Genomic DNA, 21,712 nt, shown 5'->3' with positions numbered 1-21,712 from the left:
ACCCTAATGTGTTTTCATTTTAAAACAGGTAACATGCATTCAGCTCTGTCTGTACTCTGCCATTCTGGGAACCTGAAAACAGAGAGCTCTCTTTAAGGTGCGACACAGACATTCACATTTTCTTTCCAAATGGTGGTTTGGCAAATTAGGCATAATATGAGCTAGTGCCAGTCTAACCTTCAATTTAGACACATCCAACAGTCCACATCGATTTGTTATCAAATTGGGTAACACAAGCTTACAGTTTATCTCGCGATGGCCTCCATATATTTTCTGACAGTGGAACGACTCTGACTGAAAGGCTGTAAGACAAAAATGTGAGACTGACTGTTCAGTAATGTGCACATTATTTAAAGCAACCTTTGTTACAACTTGATTTACAATATTGCCATTTAAAAATGAAATAACAACACAGTTATTAATATGTACAGAAGTCTGAATAAGAGTATTTTTTATTACATTTACTAACATATTTTTTTAAATATAAATGAAATGCAGCACTTGAAAATATATTAAATGACATCTGTGTGTCACTATATTTAATTGAAAGGAAATGTTACAGGAGCACATTTCAGGATCCATGTCTGCACTCTAATTATAATGCTGAGACTGGTTGAGTTTTACTGATACCATTTATGTGTCAGAGCAGTGGGGGTGCAGCAGTCCCAAAGTTGATGAGTACAGCTACTAGAAGATGGAAGTAAATAGAGTAAAAAAACTACGGTGGCCCTGAGAGGCCAAATGGACTGCAACTTCAGAAAACACTTGCAAAAAGAAAAATGCTGCAAAAAGAAAAACACTTGCAAAAAGAAAAATGCTGCAAAAAGAAAAACACTTGCAAAAAGAAAAATGCTGCAAAAAGAAAAATGCTGCAAAAAGAAAAACGCTGCAAAAAGAAAAATGCTGCAAAAAGAAAAATGCTGCAAAAAGAAAAACGCTGCAAAAGCACACAAAGCACAACAGAAATAGGAAAAAAGACAACGGAAATGTTTCTGGGGAGACAATAACTGGACAGACCAGTTGCACGAACCAAAACATGTATGTATGGCTGTATCCCAATTCAGGGACTGTTTCCCAATTCAGGGTCTGCAGCCTTAAAGTACCCAGCCTTAACGGTCCTCAAGGGCCGCATACTCAAAGACCGCTGAGGCCTGAAGTGCGAGGCTTGTAGGCTTGTGAGATGGGAAGGTCTAGCCTCCGTTGCACTGCCCAGGTTGCCTAGCAACCATGATACTAACAGCTGGAAACGTTTCATACAGCTTTGTTTGACAGAAATGAAGGAGAACATATTTTGTACATTTGTTTCTACATGAGCTTTGTGTGATTTGATAAGTATCTGAGGCTGAGACCACAGGACTGTAAAACATGATTGTTGGGCTTCATTTCTGTACTGAACAGTCTTTTAAGATTAGCTAGTAAATAACAATTAGCTAATGTTGTTCATGAGACTAAAGTCATCTCACTGTGATAATGTAAATATAATATGGAAAATATTATATTAATCATTATTAGTTATTACAGCAGTGAACATGAACTCTGTGCCAAACACTGAGCTTCAGTAAAGATTCAAGTTGCATTTATTTATATTTCCTATCACCTTAAATCTTCACTTAAAGACAAGTATCTGTGACAGTGTATATATAGATGTATTATATATAAGAGACAAATATTGTTCTTTTAATATGTTGGCATTACTAAATTTGGCTCAATGCTTATATATGTGTGGAAGAAGCAAATGTACGAGCTGTGATAACTGTGTCTGATAGAATGAAGAGTAGACTGATATATGAAATATTCCTTTATTGGGTGAGAAAATCAGACCATGTCATAACTGCTTTAAGTCATACAGAATAGATATCAGAGCCTTAAATAGGCTGACTTCTGTTAAATGGGTCAAACTGGGCAGAAAGTAAACAAACACATAACATCCTTATAGAATATGATGTAACACTATAGATCAATTTACCTCAGAATATATAAAGCATATAAACAATTACAGCAATATGATGCAACAAACACAGCAGTGCTACTAATTCAAAATACTCAAAGCTTCATAGAACTGAAACAAACATTTATTTTTAGCTCCAATCTGCTGCTGATACATACTTTAGGTTTCTGAACATTAAACTTGTTGCTGCCTTTCATAGTGTGTAACTTGAAGGCCCTGAGTACTTTCTCCCACACTGAAAACACTGGAATGATAAAATTATTTGAACATTACCTAATGAGACTGATTCAGGACAGACAATTAGTTATTCTAAACTTTCCTAGCAGTCCTTCACAAACAGGGAACAGTCTGTCTATTCTCTCCATCTGTCAGCTGCTGCTGGCTCTTCCTCCTCCTCTTCCTCACACACTGCTGAGTTTGTCCTGGTGGATCATCAGGGGTGCAAAGCCTCACAGATGATGTGCAGCAGTGGGTCCCTCAGTCTGTCCTCACTCTGGACACTTGCAGTTGTGACACATGGAAATCAAATGTGTGATAAGCTGCAGGATTCAAACACAAGTGTAACTTATAAACACATGTTCATACTTTTATTCCACAATCAGAGAGAAAGAAACAGAGAGAGAGTGCAGGACAGATAGACAGGTGACAGTCTCAGGTGTTTACACTGCTACAAACAGGAGGATTTAGTGTTTGTGTTATTACGAGTGCTAAACAAGAAGAGTTCCCAGATGGTACAGTGGACACATGTGCGACTGCTGTGATTAAAGCATCTTTCTTTCAGCTTAACGAGTGAACCGTCAGCTCGTTCAAACACATGTTAAAGTCCGTTTGGCTCGACACCACCGAACAGAGGCAGCAATATAACACAGCTAACATTAACAGTGCAGTGAATCCTGCTTGTGCCGTGATATTCAGGACTGCAAACCGAGCAGCATCACTGACTTTCAGCTTGTTGTGTTTGTGGATATATGACTGACTTTAATTATCCACAAAATCATCACATTCTCTGTAAGATTAAGGTCGACTATCGAACGGCGTATATTTTAAAGTAAAGGCTTTAAAACAAAGTAAACACTGAGTACAAAGTACAAACATCGCTAATGTCACATAACTTTGCCGGCATGTGGCCAACAGTAATGTTTTAATGTTCTTCATTATTAAACATTTGCACATAAATAAGTGACATAATATTCAGAACTTACTTTTGAAAGTTTACTCTTTGGCCGCTCTGCTTCCACTTCTTTGAAGTGTCTCCCAGTCCCAGTGCACTTGTTAGCATGTTTTGGTTCGTGCAACTGGTCTCCCCAGAAACATTTCTGTTGTGTTGTGTGTGCTTTTGCAGCATTTTTCTTTTTGCAGCATTTTTCTTTTTGCAAGTGTTTTCTGAAGTTGCAGTCCGTTTGGCCTCTCAGGGCCACGTAAAAAACAAATATTTATCAGTAGCAATATCAATGTAGTAAATTATTCACAGAAAACATTCAGCGATCAGAGCTCAGAAAAACACATTCAGAAAGGAAATTAAAGCAGCTGCACGTGTACAGATGTGAAGCAGAACCTGCATCTAATTATAGACGCCATGCAATAACACAAGGTGCACACTATACGTTCAGTCATTCCCACCGCATGCCTGTTTGCATACAGAAATGTTTATATTGCTTTCATGTGATGTATGAACCACTGCTACAAATCCTCCAGCTGGCAGCTCAGTGAGGTCTCTTTACAGCACATGACATTAACAGAGACGGCTCAGCTGCTTTGCTTTAGTTATTAGCCAAAGTGCTAATCTTATACACTCAAGGTCTTCCTGTCTGAGTGGAAAATTACAGAAGGGAAGTGGCATTAGATCGGATCTTTGTCATAGCCAAACCTCTTTTTTTTTCTTCTAATGCGTAACGTGCAGGTCTGGCCATAATTGGGTCAGAGGAGTTAAAGCAAACCACGGTTACTTTGTTTCTCACTTTGGCTCTTTTCATGACATGTTTGCTGTGTAGAGCTCTTGCAGTGTAAGCGGCTGAGAGAAATACTGATCAGTTTTCTGAGGCTGGAAAGGGGCTCTTGGGGGCGGGAGTTTGATTATGGAGAGGTAGGTGTTCACCGCGTTTTTCTTTTCCGCTTTACGCTTTAACGCCAAAAAATGCGGCAGCACTCTGTCGCCAGTTCAATTCCCGATTATCCTACGAGCTTAAGTTCAACGAATGAATAAATTAAGCTTATAAGCAATGCCAAATAATCAGCTGAGAAGTTCTGAATGTGTGCAATAAAACCCCCAGAGCTCTCTGTCAGTGTGAATGAGAGCTTTAAACGTTTGACAGCAGTTGTCCTATAAGTGTGGAGGAAGTGGAAGGACATTGGGGTGAGGGTTTTTGTATTGTTTTTTTTTTTTTTTTTAAACAAAAAAACAAGAAAAACGAACAAACAAACAAAACCAATACAACTTAATTTGCTACTGATTTTCTCAGCATGCCGAGGGAATTTCTCAAAGGAAGCAGCGTGGACGTGCCCGGGCAAGAAAAAGGTCTCATGAAGAAGACTCAGTTGCTCGACCGCGGCCAGTGGGCGAGCAAGTTGGAGTTTTTACTGGCTGTAGCAGGAACATTGGTTGGCCTGGGAAACCTTTGGAGGTTTCCCTACTTGTGCTACAAAAATGGGGGAGGTATGCAGATCAAACATTTATTATCAGTGAGAGAAAAAGTTAACCTTCACACATAAATATTGTTTATATATATATATATATATATATATATATATATATATATATATATATATATATATATCCCCTCTGCATTCTCTCAAAATGGTTGATATGTGAACATGAAGGGTAATGCTTGAAGAGATTTGCCCCAAGCAAAATCTTGTGGCATATTTGTGTAATGATCCTCGTGTTTCTACTCTCAGGTGCATTTCTGATTCCCTACGTCCTGTTTCTGCTTGCTTGTGGCATCCCAATGTTCCTCCTGGAAACAGCCATGGGACAGTTCACATCTCAGGGATGTATTACCTGCTGGAGGCACTTCTGCCCCTTGTTTGAAGGTCAGTGTATAAAAAAAGCTGAAATATGTAAGTGTGAGTTGATACTGTGTGAAAACATGCCCTCTTTACCAACAGTTGAATTGTCCTTTAGTTTCACATAAAAAAATACACATTACCTTTTGGGAATTGCATGTGAAATAAATTTACGTGAAAAACAATAACTCAAATAATAGGTTTTATTTTTTGGAGTGATGTATGGTTATGTATGAAACCATGAAGTAAGTCCTCTGAGCACAAAAAAGTTTTGTAGCTTTACTTAACTTTGTTCAGAGCACAAGTGTGAGTAATGTGTTGTATCTTACAGTGTCGAGACTGTCGTGCTGTCTCACCTACTGCACTGGTTCATGTGTGTTCTTTGACAGATCTGGCTTATCTGACTGACACAGAACATTTCCTTGAGAAAAAAACATCAAGGTCAAGATTATTCAGAGATTCAGAGAATTGCAAAATAACTTGTTGACTTAAGAAAAAAGAAATCAGTTATGTTCACTGCCAAAAAGAAAAGCTTCTCTTGTCTGTCCCCAGCACATACAGTGCAAAAGTATTCGCCCCCCTTGAACTTTCCCACATTTTGTCACATTACAGCCACAAACATGAATCAATTTCATTGGAATTCCACGTGAAAGACCAATACAAAGTGGTGTACACGTGAGAAGTGGAACGACAATCATACATGATTCCAAACATTTTTTACAAATAAATAACTGCAAAGTGGGGTGTGCGTAATTATTTAGCCCCCTTTGATCTGAGTGCAGTCAGTTGCCCATAGACATTGCCTGATGAGTGCTAATGACTAAATAGAGTCTGTGTGTAATCTAATGTCAGTACAAATACAGCTGCTCTGTGACAGCCTCAGAGGTTGTCTAAGAGAATACACCATGAAGTCCAAAGAACACACCAGACAGGTCAGGGATAAAGTTATTGAGAAATTTAAAGCAGGCTTAGGCTACAAAAAGATTTCCCAAGCCTTGAACATCCCACAGAGCACTGTTCAAGCGATCATTTAGAAATGGAAGGAGTATGGCACAACTGTAAACCTACCAAGACAAGGCCGTCCACCTAGGAAGAAAACCTCTTGGAGTCTGCAAAAGACTTGAGACTGGGGCGGAGGTTCACCTTCCAGCAGGACAACGACCCTAAACATAAAGCCAGGGCATCAATGGAATGGTTTAAAACAAGATGTTGCAACAGCCCAAGTGTCAACCCAATTAAAATGATGTAGTGCTATATTTTTTAAACAGATGCACAGTACAGCTTTTAGCAATGTTTTATTTTACAGTAGTCAAGTAATTGATTTTGGTTTTCTAAAATATCCAAGGAAGTACAGAATATCACTAGATGCATCTAATCAAATCAAAACCATGATTAAACAGACGTTGCCCTTGTTACATAACTGAATCCATTTTTACCATTTTGATCATGATCAAAAGGTTAAATGTGTAAGCATTACTTTTACTACACCCTTTGCAGTATGTCCATTATATAACTGTCAGATAGACCTTTGTTTAGTGTTTGAATATAAATGATCAATTCCTCACTAACCCAATCTGCTTGCTAAAGAACAGCTGCACCAGCCGTTATATCTTTGCATTTTACCACACCAAAACATGGTGTGAACTGAATATTGAGTATTCAGACCCTTTGCTCAGTATTTAGTAGAAGCACCCTTTTGATCTAATACAGACATGAGTCTTTTTGGGAAAGATGCAACAAGTTTCTCACGCCTGGATTTGGGGATCCTCTGCCATTCCCCCTTGCAGATCCTCTCCAGTTCTGTCAGGTTGGATGGTAAATGTTGGTGAACAGCCATTTTTAGGTCTCTCCAGAGATGCTCAATTGGATTCAAGTCGGGGCTCTGGGTGGGCCATTCAAGAATAGTCACAGAGTTGTTGTGAAGCCACTCCTTCGTTTTTTAGCTGTGTGCTTAGAGTCATTGACTGGTTAGAAGGTAAACCTTGGGCCCAGTCTGAGGTCCTGAGCACCCGGGAGAAGGTTTTTGTCCAGGATATTCCTGTACTTAGCAGCATTCATCTTTCAGTCGTCCTGTCCCTGCAGCTTTTTTTTTTTTTTTTTTTTTAGCAAACTCCATGCTGGCTTTCATGTGTCTTGCACTGAGGAGAGGCTTCCAGCGGGCCACTCTGCCATACAGCCCCAACTGGTGGAGGGCTGCAGCGATGGTTGACTTTTTACAACTTTCTCCCATCTCTCAACTGCATCTCTGGAACTCAGCCACGGTGATCTTTGGGTTCTTTTTTACCTCTCTCACCAAGGCTCTTGTTCCCCGATAGCTCAGTTTGGCCGGACGGCCAGCTCTATGAAGGGTTGTGGTCATTCCAAACATCTTCTGTTTAGAACTGAAACGTCTTCAAGCAACTTCAAGCAAAGAAGTTCAGACGCTTTTCTTTGCAAGCTTCTTTGACTACGATGACCTGGATGACTGAGAACCTTCACAGACATCTTCTGTTTAAAGATTATGGAGGCCCCTATAGTCTTAGGAACCTTAAGTGCAGCAGAATCTTTTTGTAACTTTAGGCAGCTCTGTGCCACAATTCTGTCTCTAAGCTCTTCAGGCAGTTCCTTTGACCTCATGATTCTCATTTTCTCTAATATGCATTATGAGCTGTAAGGTCTTATATAGACAGGTGTGTGGCTTTCCTAAGTTCAATCAGTATAATCAATCAAATGAAGGTGTAGAACCATCTCAAGGACGATCAGACAAAATGGACACACATGAGTTAAATGAATAAGTGTCACAGCAAAGGGTCTGAATACTTTGGACCATGTGATATTTCAGTTTTTTCTTTTTTAATAAATCTGCAAAAATGTCAACAACTCTGTATTTATAATATTTCATTATTTCATTAATATATTTCAATATATTAGCTTCTTATCCCCAAACAGCCACCAAACATCTGCTTTACCAACAGTATGGGTTAAAAACCAGTGCACTTCACATGCATCAGTGTCAGTAACCCAAGTTCCAGCTTCCAGTAGCCCTTGTGAAGCAGGTGTAGTTTCCAGGATATGGTTCTACATCACGAGGGACCTGCAGGAAACAGATAGTGGTGAGTATGACAATTAGTATCATAAGTGATTGAAGAGTTTTGGAACAGCAGTAAAACATCTCAGAACTGATGGACTATTATTACTGTCCAGTTTAAAAGGCACCCTCCTAAGCAATTGGAGACTTTAAACTGTGGGGCTGTCCAAAACATTCAGTCTAGCCATACATTTTTGTCTGATCATCATGTGGCCATTGTAGCATTACTGCTTGGAGGTCCTGCACTAACCTCCATCTTTGTGATAGGGATGCTTTCTTTACAGGTCCAGGTGTATTACACATGGAATCTGGGCACTCTTTTACCCCTGCCTTCTTTAAATCTTCGATTTTAATCAGTTTTCCTTTTCGCTAATGACACATTAGGAGCTTCAAATCCTCTGTACTGGCCTTTTTCTTCAGGGCCTAATTTACAGGCCACCACTATGCTCCCTTCCAATATAAAGCTGTGAGGAATAAAGGGGCACTTTGGGTTTGAAGAAGTTTCTGCTCATAAGCTGCATCTGAGCCCAGGTTGTCTTTGTAATGCATGGTGCAGTGTATGCCTATTGTGTTTTGGATGTCTGTGTTGTGTCATGTCATGCAACTGAGGTGTCACACTGCCGGGGCCACTTGGTACTATGTCCAAACTATACCAGCACCTGGGTGTTTTTGCTGAGAAATGTACAAATGTATCTGTACCATTTTTGTTCATCCTGTCCACCTTCGTCCCATTAATCCAGTTAATACAGAGTTCACCTGAGCAACTGGTCCGTGGTCTGGTGGATTTTGTTGTCACTGTGAGATTTTTCCCTGTGTCTCAACTGGAGACAGTTGAGACACAGGGAAACATTTTTGGGAAACTGGAGACATTTTTATTTTATGGTTATTTATTATTATTATTATTATTGTTGTTGTTATTATTATTATTATTATTATTATTATTATTATTATTATTATTATTATTATTATTATTATTATTATTATTATTATTATTATTATTATTATTATTATTATTATTATTATTAACATGCACAAGCCCTCAAGTGCCTGAACCTAGTAATAGGTAGGCCCTCTTAAACCTGCCCCTCTTACTTTGGACTGATGTTAGCACCATTATTTTCAAAATATTTTCCAACAGCTACTTTCCAGATAGTTCTGTGAAACTCTCTTGCAGGGCAGGTTTAAAAAAAAAATACAAAAGTACAAATGTTTTGGATGCCATTGAAATTTACTCCATATGTTGCAGTATAATTTAATTGCCTTTTTATAATATATACTGACTCCGCTTTATCTTCTCAGGTATTGGATATGCAACCCAGGTAGTGATTGCATATGCTGCTGTTTCATACATTGTGATCCAGGCATGGGCTTTCTTCTACCTCTTTTCATCCTTCAGTGCTGAGATTCCATGGGCTAGCTGCAGGAATTCCTGGAATACAGGTAGCTATTCAAAGCGAAGGAAGATTTCACTGTGGTCATTCTTTATTTCAGGGTTATTGGCATGGTGATCTAGATGATTTGGGGAATCTCACATGACAGTGAGGTCATTTTGTGCTTGACAAATGTGTAGTCTCCAATATCTCTTTTATCAAACATAGATTAAACTTTGTTGACATGGCTCTGCTTTTTTCTTTGTCAGAGTCTTGTTTTGAATTTGATAAAGCAAATGCGTCATCCAACTGGACAGCAGCTGCAAACGCAACAACACCGGCAACAACACCAGCAACAGAATTCTGGGAGTAAGTGTAAATGACATGGCTCTGACCTCGGTAGATGGATTTACCTCTGGAGTTTTTGCCGAACACTGAAGCCATCAGTCCCTAAATTTCAACAACATATATTTGAGTTATTGGAAAGCAGCATTTCCATACTGGTTAACCAATAGCTGCTCATTATTTCTCAATAGTTATCAGAGTAGGCAATCTGTAAACACATGGTTACCACACTACATAATCAGTCCAAATACAATTTCCTGATTGTTAATCTGGAACATCCATCTTTTTAGCTCTCATTGTCTTTAGATCTGTTCTTGTAATCTGGTACAGATGTAAGATCCTTTTTGGGATGGATGCTGATAATTGGCGATAATACCATCAAGTCATTTTTGTGTTGGATTATTCAGATACTGATTAGGTCACATCGTGTTTAGTCATAACACGCGGCTGTACACAGCTGTGAGCTCATCTGGCCCAGTCTCGATTCTCAGTGTTGATAAAAATTACGAACTCACCAGATATCAAATTATATAACTGCTTGAAATATTACTTTGTACCACACACAGCATACCACCTTTGTGCTGTTGGATGATTTTAATCATGATACTGTTGGTCACGATTATGGAAGGAGTGGTCCTATTGATAGAGTCAATATTAGGAAGGTATGATTGGTGCCTTCTTATCACCATGTATGTCATAAATGTACTGACATCAGTAATGTGATCAGTGGCATGCTGATACTTTCGTGGCCAAGATTACTACTGATCATATACTCACATCAGTCCTGAACTTAAACACTTGGTGCTGAATGAGTTTAAGTTGCCCCTGATATGACTGGTTACAGCCAACCAGTGACTTCACACATTATAATGCAGCAAATCTCTATGTATCAGTTTGTTCTCCTCTTACATGGTCATAAGTTATGCAACCAAACTTGGCTGCTAAAAGTTCTATCTATTTTACATATTATGATTCATCATGTTGCCTAGCACCTTATCATTTTAACTCCATGACAGTAACATGTCATTTACTGAATATAATAAAAGTATAATCATTTCTGATTCCTTTTAATCTGTGGTGTTTACTGTACTCTGAAATGATATCTTTAGGCACTTTGTGACTAGCAGCCTGTCACAAAAATACATTTTTGTTGGAATTGGACAAGTGGATAAAAGAAGACGTATTAGAACTAAAAGACTATCTGTAGAACTAAATACCTTGAACATATTTTAGGTAATGAGATTTGAATCCACTAAATTTGTTGAAATTATGTGCATTTTTTATCTATATAGGTAAATAAGGAAGGTTAGTGTCTGGCTGATGGGCAACTATATAACTGAGTTTCTGGTTTATTGTAAATAAATATTGTAACATTTGCATTGTGTCAACTCTGTTATCACTTATAGTAGTTGTGAAAAAAAGTTTTTTTGCGCCCAAATGGCTGTCGTTTTAACAAATAATATGGGTTTATTTTCAGGAGAAGAGTACTGGGTATATCTCAAGGGATTGAGGAGATTGGTAGCCTGAGGTGGGATTTGGCCTTGTGTCTCTTACTGGCATGGATCATTTGTTACTTCTGTGTTTGGAAAGGAGTGAAGTCCACTGGAAAGGTAGAGAAACATCTTTAAAATATGATTTATTAGTCTGCATTTAGAAAATAAGTTCGGTAGACACAGTTTATACATCTACTATCACATCTACGGTATCTTTTGAAGTAATATTGCAAGAATAAATTTGTGAACCCTTGGAAAATACCATGATTGTTTTAATTGGTCACTGAAAAGAAAATGATCAGAGTCACATCCAAGGTCTGGTTGCTGAAAGTTTAATCGTCTCATATAAATTTGTTGGTGTGAACATATACTTCAATCAAAAGAACCTTTATAGGACCTTAGAAGGACAATACAGAAATACATACAAGCTGGAGTTTATCAGGATGTAACAAGGCAAATGTTCAGGAGTGTTGGTACTCTCCCTGGGAGTGGCTTCCTGTGTAGATTACACTATTGTGCAATTCTAAAAGAGATGAGTAAGAACCTAAGGTAACAGCAACCCCCTCTTAAGTTTCAAAGATCACATGGTTCCAGTATTGCTTAATGTTCTGTGAACAGATCAAACTAAATCTGAACTCTTTGGGAGGAGGCACAGGGATGTATTTGGAGGAAGAGGAGTTACACCTAAATGCAGACAGCAGTCATGTCTCATTTTGCAAGCAAAAAAAGAGAGACAATACTATGGCACAAATGAGGAATGTATTGTCTGAAATATGTTTAGATGGCAAAAAATGTTTTCTTACACCAAAGAACATCAAACTTTACAATGTCCCTGTGATGTCTGCTTTGAACCATGCATTTCCTTCTTGTTGACAGGTAGTTTACTTTACGGCCACTTTTCCCTACGTGATGTTAGTGGTTCTGTTAGCTCGTGGACTCACTTTACCAGGAGCCATAAACGGCTTAGCTTTTTACCTGTATCCTGACCCCACAAGGTTGGTGGACCCTCAAGTAAGTAATAAGATCAAAACAATGTGTCAATACCAAGCAAAGCTGCAAGCTTGCACACTACCCATGGAAGCCTAAACACTAAAATACCTACATTTTACACAATGAATATCGTCATTTAGTGATGAGTAAACTAATATCTGTGTGTTGGCATCAGGTTTGGATGGACGCGGGTGCACAAGTTCTTTTCTCCTTTGGGATTTGTCAGGGGAGTTTGACGGCTCTGGGCAGTTACAATAAGTATAACAATGATTGTTACAAGTGAGTACGCTCCTCCGCCCATATTCTTAAATTTAAAAAAAATATATGCTCAAAAATTGTAGTAATCTTATTGTCATGACAAGATAAAACTGCACTAAACAGATGTTTTCAACGTTATTTAATCCCTGACCGCTTAGTTTTAGAATAGCCAGCAGGGAGCACCAAAGTGATACATTCATAAAACGGCACAGGCTTTCTTAATAACATGCAGACTGTGTATGACACCCCTTGATTATGGAACAGTAAATAAAAAAGTTTACATAATGCTCAAATCCTGTACAACTTTTTTCTTCTTACTTAATATCTTGGGCAGCAAGGTACTTTTTTTCATATTTCAACATTTTAAACAGCTGCTTTTGCTTTGTGGGTGGGTTTCTTGTTTTGCTCTTTGTTGAATGCTGTGTGTTTTCTTCTTTTGTTTCCACAGAGACACATTTGTTCTGTGTTTGGTTAACGGAGGATCCAGTTTTGTTGCAGGGTTTGCAATATTTTCTGTTCTGGGATTTATGTCCTACGAACAAGGACTGCCAATATCAGAAGTGGCAGCTTCTGGTAGGGCATCATTACACAACCTCTGTTATATTTAATGAAGTCATTACACTGTCAGTGTGTTTTATTAATCCACTTTAAAATACGCCCCCTTCCCCCCCCCACCACCAAAAAAAACAAAAAAAACAAACAAAAAAACAACCAAAATCAAAGCAAAACAAAACAGTGCTAAATGGAAAAGCTGGGCCTGTGTTTTTACTTGGCATGGAAATGGCTTTAATTTAATTTTGGAGACAAAATCCCTGTATTAGCTTCTCTTAGCTAAGCACGGCTAATACAGTAATTCCCCGTCTTTAATCCTGAACAATCCTCCTGACCTTAAACTCTTTCTAATGAAATAAATGAATGCCATCAGGTTAATATGCCTAACAGTAGGATGTTGCAAGAATTTGTGAGTCCAGATTTAAAACATTTAGAGTGCTGTAACTAAAATATAAATTGGGAGAAGGCTGCAGTAAGCAGTTTTATCCAAAAATATTTAAGTTGCCATCAATGACTGAAAATATTTCTGAACAGGACCTGGCTTGGCATTTATTGCCTATCCGCGCGCGGTAGCCATGATGCCTTTACCTCAATTATGGGCTATATGTTTCTTCATCATGGTCATCTTGTTGGGGGCAGATACACAGGTTTGCATTAAGCCATTAGAAATCCTGTTTATTTTTCATCACTGTACATGTTTGGTTCTTAGTAAATGTGTTTGATTTGTCTGTGTCTCTTGCAGTTTGTGAGTTTGGAGTGTTTGATGACCTCAGTGACGGATATGTTCCCCAATGTGTTTCGAAGAGCTTATCGTCGAGAATTGCTGCTGCTCTGTATCTGCTCTGTTTGCTTTTTTCTCGGCCTCCTCCTTGTCACCGAGGTGAGAGCTCTGATTAACTTTCCCACAAGTCTTTACGCTACCCTCAGTAGGGTGTAAAAATGGACCAGTGCTCATTACTCTTAACTTAGTTCTTTTTAGGCAAAACTGAATTTGTATGCATGCATTTGTTGTCTTTATCTTTGATTAGCTATACCAATTAACCTCTCTGTCTTCCTGCAGGGCGGCTTGTATTTCCTTCAACTCTTTGATCATTATGTGTGTAGTGGAAACAATCTTCTCCTTCTTTCTGTGTGTCAGTCGATAGCGATTGGATGGATATATGGTGAGTCATTAAAATCCGAGAGTCAAATCCTTGCATGTTTGCACAGATCTGGCTAAGAAAGCTGATTCAAATCCTGCTAATCCCGCATTAATTGAAAATACACTTAAGGCTGCTTTTATTGAGTCACTTATTACTAAATGGCCAAAATTTAGGCTTACTGTATAGGCGTTCATTCCAGCTATTCTGAATCTTGCTCAGCTGGGGTCACAAGAATAAGCCGTGTCTTGTGGGTACTGGCTCAGCACCACTTTACCAGCAGCTTCACTTTTTAACCACTTTCTATTGCGGTGGAGTTTTCCCTTCAGGCCCAGTCTAACAACACAATTATGTGAAGTCAGTGTTAAAAAAAAAAAAAGCTCTCAAATTAGTTAGAGGTTAAAATTATGACCACTAACTACTGCATTCTTCCAGAGGCTCATCTAATATTTCCTGCTATCTCCCTCTTGCTAACTAAAGCATTTGTTAAATCAGTGGTTCTCAAATTGTGAAACATAGAGTGACAGGTGGGGTTCTCACCTTTTGTTTATGTACTCATATTGAAATGTTCTTGCAGATGCTTTGCTCTTTGTATTTTTAGCTTTTTTAGCAAATGTTTGGACATTTGCCTTGTGAAAAAAACTGCTTGTATTTACTGCCACTGGCTGAAACATAAGCTGAAGGCATAATGGATCCATCCTACTGCTTAACAGCTGACATGTGTTGTGGCTAGAAAGTTCTGCTTTAACTTCATGTACCCATAGGTCTCCGTTTAGCCTCATTTAGATATACAAACTTGCAAACCTCTGACGCTGAATTTAGTGTCGATTATGCATAAAAGTCTTGTGGTTTGGCAGGTGTTGCTAGAGGTTAGGTTTTCTTTCACACATCAACTTCCTTTTAACTACCATTTGTTAATAGTGTTGCAAACTAAAGATACCTGGAAATCCATCCTATAGCTTTTTCCTACTTTCCTTGCATCATTTGTCTTAATCTTAAAAGTACTAAGCTACTTAGATGAGCCAGTGGCTGCTGATTGATTGGCTGCTAAGATAAGTGTGGAACTTTTAACCTGAAGCTTTGGTAATCATCTGAGAGATCAAGCTAAGCTTGCCTAAACCTTTGCACGGTTTGGTTAGCTCTAAAATTGTACAAGACGTGTACAATGTGCCCGTTATTTACTAGAAGTAATGGCCTGAAACGTTTCTATTCATGTGATGGAAGAAACTGATGTTTAAACATAATGTGCGGGATAGTGTTGAGGTTATTTAGACTGGAGAAGATGTGGTCATATTTTGTGTGTTCAAAAAAATTAATATGCAGACCTTCATTTTACTGTTTTTCTTTGTGTTTTAACTAAATGTGTCATTTTCAAATGCATTTAGTGTTCCTTATGTGTGCACTTTGTGGCATCCAAATCAGCTGAAAGTAGTGATTCTTTGAATGTGAATGAACGCAAAAGATCTAAAGAACACTAAACATTCAACTATAACAACACATCTGCAATGCATGAACAAAGCTTTATGGACTGCCTCACAGTGTTTCCTGGTTAGGATGAGAAAAACATTTGGTGTGTGAAGCAGTGATGTCAGCTGATATCTTCATTCATATCTAAGTGTAAATATTGTTATTAAACTCTTTGAGAGACAGTGATGCTCAACTAGGACCGAACCACTGGCACCACGGTATCAATGATCATAATGTGTCAGATAAATGGGCAAATATTGATTGCACGACTGTTAAAAATCAATTGTCATCTACTGTCATCTACGGCGTTACAAGTAACGGCGTTACTAACAGCGTTACTTTTTTCAGTAACGAGTAATCTAACTAATTACTATTCCCTATCGTTACAACGCCGTTACAGTTACTAACAAGAAAACTGTCCGTTACTATTTTTCAACAACCAGACAGTTGAAGCTGTGTTCAGCTTACCGCATCTTATATCAGTTGCACGGAAGTAGCTGACTACGTAAGTAATCTGGATGCTACAGCTTTAAGCAGCAGCGCGCGCTCCCGCTGACGGTAATCACGGTCACTGTCTAGTACAACACCTGGAACTAAGGGTTTGACTGAGGAAGAATAAAGTAGTCGTGGTAAGCCAATCACATGACCACTTAAAGACAAAGCAACAAGGTAATATATACCAGTTTTTAAATTGTGTTGATAGGCCACATAAAACCAGAGTCATGATAAACAATATATAGGTGGCGTTTTTTCCTCAATAGTTTCGTCATGTTTACTGTCTAAGGACAGCGCTAGCAAGCACTCTCTGCTTATGAGCAAAACAAACAAACAAACAAACAAACAGGGGAAGTTTTAGGAGTGACGGTGAGAGAGAGAGCGAGAGAGAGAGACAGCAGAAAAAGAGAGAGAGAGCGAGTTTTGAGATGTGAGAGATTTGTGACGTTTAGCGTGTTTGGAGTGTGTAGTTAATGTGTTGTCTTGTGTAGTTAGTGTGTAGTGTTGTGGATAGTTTTGTGTCATGTGTCAGAACAATGAGGCGACTGCTGTCTCCAGGTAGAAACAGGAGTGATACACCTGCTGTCAGGCCTGCAGGTATCAGGCTGTGATGTTCTCCTTTATAGTCGACAGAAATTATTGTTTTGGAGTGGCACAAATGATTTGTGTGGCATCCTATTGAATGCAGAACAGCTGATTGTTCTGTAAATAGTTTGAAATGGTTATTTAAAAAATCAAGGTAAAAGGTAAATGGATGCAAATAACTTTGTTGTTTGCAAAACTTGTGCATAGGATTTTAAAATTGAGAATTTATATTTGCATTTAAAGTTATGAAATATGATTTATTAAACATGTTTTTTGGTTGTTACAGTAAAAAATATAACTTCGACTCTGATTTTATGTTGTTTGTCTGATTTTAGATCAATTGTGTTAATTTGGTATGTCAAAATGAAAACGTACTTGTAAATTCAGACACGTGAGGTTGTGCTGAAAACAATGATGCCAAACAGGGCAAAGTAAATAGTTTTTAAAGGTAAAATGTGGAGGGAAAATTAAAAGTAGTTAAAAATGGCCAATTATACCCTGGACCCCAGAGGGTTAAATGTTTTTTTTTAAAGTAACGCAATAGTTACTTTTCAAGTAATTAATTACTTTTAGAATATTGTAACTCAGTTACTAACTCAGTTACTTTTTTTTTCAAAGTAACTTGCCCAACACTGTTTAGGAATGACTTTCACTGTTTTGGTTGACTTTGTAGAAAGCATTTTATGATTCTATTCATTATTAACTCTTATGATTTTATTATTATTTTATCAGTCCTGGTAAAATGTATAGTGATAATTCTAACCTTGTTATTAACTTCTCATGTTTTGCTCAGGTGCTGATCGTCTTTATGACAACATTGAAGACATGATAGGTTATCGTCCCTGGCCTCTAATGAAGCATTGTTGGCTTTACGTTACCCCTGCTGTGTGTCTAGTGAGTGAAACAGAGTTCCTAAGAACACAAGTAGTCTAATTTATTCATGGGGGAAGAGAAAATCTACTATAGTTTATTTCATTATTAATTATTGTGTGTGTTTTCATTTATTTCAGGATTATTTTTTAGAGACAGTTCACAAAAACAGTCATCTCAAGATGTATTTTATTGCATAATGCAAGGACCCTACATTATCACACTATGAACAGCCAGCAAGGCAAAGCAGAAACTAAAGGACTTGTAGACAAATGTTAATGATGTGCAGCATTGTGTCAGGTAAATATGTCAGCAGTGAAAACATGGGTTTGGAGGGAAAGTGCTTAGTGCTTCACGAGAGGACCTACAACAGTGGGAGCCTACACCAGCATCTGCAAGCAAGATGTTTCAGGACCAAAAATCAAATTCTTTAATAACTTATTTTAGATTTGCTGACAATGAAGGAACAATGAATCCACGGAAAATATTCCCAGATGAAGAGAACACAAATCAAAAGTATCCATATACATTTAGAGTAACTGTACTTAGATAACCTATTATTAGCAACCTATACTCATTGTACTTTCACTAGTGATGATAAAGATTTTTCTAAAACTGAATTTCTTTTAAAATTTCAAAACTTCATTGTTGTGTTGTTTTTGTTTCTGTCAGGGTACTTTTGTCTTTTCAATTGTGAAATATAAGCCTCTCAAGTTCAACAAAACCTACGTCTATCCGACCTGGGCGTACGCTTTGGGCTGGTTTCTTGGACTGTTCTGTGTTCTTCTGGTTCCTCTGTGGATCATCTTTAAAGTTACTACAATGAAAGGGACAATTTGTCAGGTATGCACTCTAAAGAAAACAGGAGCACCACCGAAACACCACCATTGATCTTGTTACTAATTCAGTTCAGTTTAGTGTTAAATGTTTTTCCACCATGACAAGTGCAGTCAGGATAAGGTAGTGTGGCAGATGGATCAAAACAGTGTCCATGCTTGGATTCAACAGTGCTGTGTGCATGTCTCCTCTTGTTACTGGTGTCGAACAAAATATTTTAAAAATCTAAAACTATATGAACTTTTTAATCTGCCAACACATCAGAATGTTCTTTTCTTTAACTAACAGTCCAACACATTCAAGAGCATTAGGCCTTACAATTCTGTAGTTTAAAGTAAAAGCTTTTCACATCACTGTCCTTAAAGTTGCAGCCTCTTTGACAAAAGTTAACACAGACAGTTCAGCAACTCATCTTAGGCCAAAAACATTAGCAAAGCTGGGCACCAGACAACAAAATACTTCCTGATGGATTACCCTAAACTTTAATATGCTTTTGCTGCCAGAAAAGCCAAAAGCCCGTCATTAGATTGTACTGGCTGAAAGGTCATTGAGTTAAAAAAAAATGCTCCAGTGTCGTTCAGATAAGATATCCATCTGGAAACATGTAAGAATAATGAAAAATCAGAGGCTCAGTAAAGTTATCCCCCTACATCCTGTGTGGGGGCATTAATATCTGTACTAAATCCCATCACAATCCATTTTAATAGTTATTAAAGCATTTCCATTAGAAGTCCTGAGTTCATTCTGGTGTCAGAGGAACAGTCAGCAGATCAAGTAGAAGACTCCAGGGCATCATCCTGTCTGTTAAACTGTAAACATGTTCATTTTAAAAATTCGTAGAACAAACAAATTAGCAGTAATCTAATCAATAGTGAGGGACACTGGGGAAGCTTTTATAGGTGTTTGGTCATTTCTGCACATTTTGAAAAGTTATGATTTATTGCAAATGGACTGAACTGATCGTCTTTCCACAGAACCTCAGGCAGCTGTGCGTCCCGCAGAGCTTGACGCACAGAAAAGCAAAGCAGCCCGAGCAGTGCCCTTTAAACCCAGACATTACTCTTACTCCTGTTGCCAACAAGGGAAGAGGTGGAGCTGAGATGGAGATGCAAGTCTGAAAACCATAACATTTTTACAAATTTGTCAGATGTGATGTTTTTATTTTAGTTTAAACTCAAGGTTTTGTAAAGGAAATACTGATAAGATCATTAATTCCGAAGACTTCTAGCAGGTTTCAGAGGCAGGTCGAGTTTTGAGAGACCGTGTAGACTAGTGACTAGCGAGGTAACTTTATTCCCCGCTACATTTTTTGTCTTGCTAGCAGCAAACAGTTTCAAATCATTCCAGTGTTTGGTTGGCTCTTATTTAGCACCACAATCCTCAAACAAAAGCACTTGAGCCTTGTAGGTGACTTTCACATTAGATTGCCACAAACACTGCCACAATTTCAGCTGATTGATAGAATTCATAATTGTAACTGTGTTGAGATGTACTTTTAATAATGTGGCAATAATACTGATAAGCCTATTAATGTAGGCAGCTGGAAAAAAAAAGTTTTCTAAATTTTCTATGCTGAATCTGTCTTACATTGCCTGGTCAAAAAAAGAAAAAAAAGCAACCACCCGTATTTAAATAAGCAAGCTGGTAAGAGGATGATGGTGAACCATCATCTTGGGAAAAAGGATGAAATTTTTTCATCTTGGGGAAAAAAAGTTTTATGAAGCTAACAGCATTTCCACATTGTTAAGACAGTACAAGTTGTGTAGCTTTAGGAAAACTACTTATCAGTGGTCAGCTGACTACCGCTGATGTACTGAATTGCCATCAATGTTTTTTTCTTTCTTTCATGATTCTGAGAAGACAAATCGAGGATTCAGCAACTCTGAAAGATTAGATTAGATGAAACTTTATTAATCCCTCGGGTGGTTTCCTCTGGGAAATTCAGTTTCCAGTAGCGCAGCACCGACAGCAGTTGCATGTTACAGAAACAATAAAGGGGAATGAGAGTAAGGATATAAGCATAAATATACCATATATACACATATATAAATACAGAATATATAATATGGATAAATAGGAATACCAGTGGATTGCACATTTGAGTGAGTATATTGCACAGTGATTATTGCACAGTCAAATATAAGAAAAAAATATTGCAAATATTGCACAGAGTTGTTTGTGGAACAGGAGACAACATTTTCACACATGAATCAGCTGACACAATACAAGATCTTAGTGAAAAATTTGTGCAATTCTTGCCTAAGATTATGAAACGATACCATGGGAATTTGCGTTGTCATCAAAACTTGAAGTAATTCTAATAAAACATTTGAGTCTGCTACTTGTTTTTTTGACTTGGCAGTGTGAATTTTTAATGGCCTTTTTTATTGTTGTTGTTGTTTTTGTTGTTGTTGTTGTTGAAAGTGTTACTTGCTCCCTTTGAAAGAAATATATTAATATAATATTCTTGTGCCAAAAGTTCCCATTCGATATGAAGGCAACTCAACACTGAGTTGACTCGCCAACATCTCAGTTGCCTTCGTGTTGTCATATACCACAAACACCACTCAAGATGAGTTTGGGTTTGTTTGGTTTTTTTTAAATGACCACTGGGAAAATTAGTTAAACTACTTTGTAGTACAGCCCTGAGGTCTCTGCAACATGCACAATAAGCAATAATGTGTCACTGTGAGGCATAGAGCAATAACACACTTTTGAGATAACAAGGTTTGTGAAGTTTGCCAACACTTTTTTCAGTAAAGGATAAAGGATTACAGCCTGTCACCTTGTTCAAGGATCAGAAGATGCAAATTATCGCCATCCACTGTGACCTCAGATTATTACACAATCTGAAAAAAACACAAACAAAAAAATCAAGCTGCAGCTGATGTGTTCATTTAATGAAGAATGATTTGGATACAGTGAGCTCAACATATATTTTATATACTGACACGGTTTCTGTTATTTTAGCTGTGTGGGTAGGAAGGAAGGGTTTTATGTTACGTACAGTTATGAATTTGATGTAGACGTGGATTTAGTGATTTAATTTGGGGTTTGGACAAAAATATTGCTTTAATCATTTACAAATTCTTGCAATAATTATATGTTGTCTATCATCTTGAGGGGCTCAATTATAATTGCACTAAAGCCATTTCATTGATATGTGTGTACTTTTTCTTTTCTTTCTTTTAATTCTATTAATTCTTCATACATCAAGCAGGTAAATGTTTGAGGGGTGTTCAGAAGGTGGCATTTGCATTTTAAGCTGCTGCTGAAAATCTACAACATGCAGT

At 37.8% G+C, this 21,712-nt stretch overlaps 1 protein-coding gene across 1 annotated transcript; it reads left to right on the top strand.

The window, feature by feature from the left end:
- The first annotated feature begins 3,799 nt into the window (after nt 1-3,799).
- On the top strand, nt 3,800-20,766 carry LOC102783360 (sodium- and chloride-dependent GABA transporter 2-like). Its single transcript, XM_006783296.2, has 15 exons — nt 3,800-4,031; nt 4,408-4,601; nt 4,844-4,978; nt 9,318-9,458; nt 9,658-9,757; nt 11,211-11,343; nt 12,103-12,237; nt 12,392-12,495; nt 12,923-13,047; nt 13,561-13,673; nt 13,769-13,906; nt 14,087-14,189; nt 17,506-17,606; nt 18,255-18,425; nt 19,394-20,766. The coding sequence occupies exons 1-15, from the start codon at nt 4,024-4,026 to the stop codon at nt 19,535-19,537; spliced, it is 1,845 nt and encodes a 614-aa protein (XP_006783359.1). The 5' UTR covers nt 3,800-4,023; the 3' UTR covers nt 19,538-20,766.
- The last annotated feature ends 946 nt before the right edge of the window (nt 20,767-21,712 follow it).

This window comes from Neolamprologus brichardi, chromosome 5 (genome assembly GCF_056152115.1).
Source record: "Neolamprologus brichardi isolate AB-2024 chromosome 5, ASM5615211v1, whole genome shotgun sequence".
Lineage (NCBI taxonomy): Eukaryota > Metazoa > Chordata > Actinopteri > Cichliformes > Cichlidae > Neolamprologus > Neolamprologus brichardi.
Note: the sequence above shows the minus strand (reverse complement) of the source record. Positions and strands in the feature narration are given on the sequence as shown.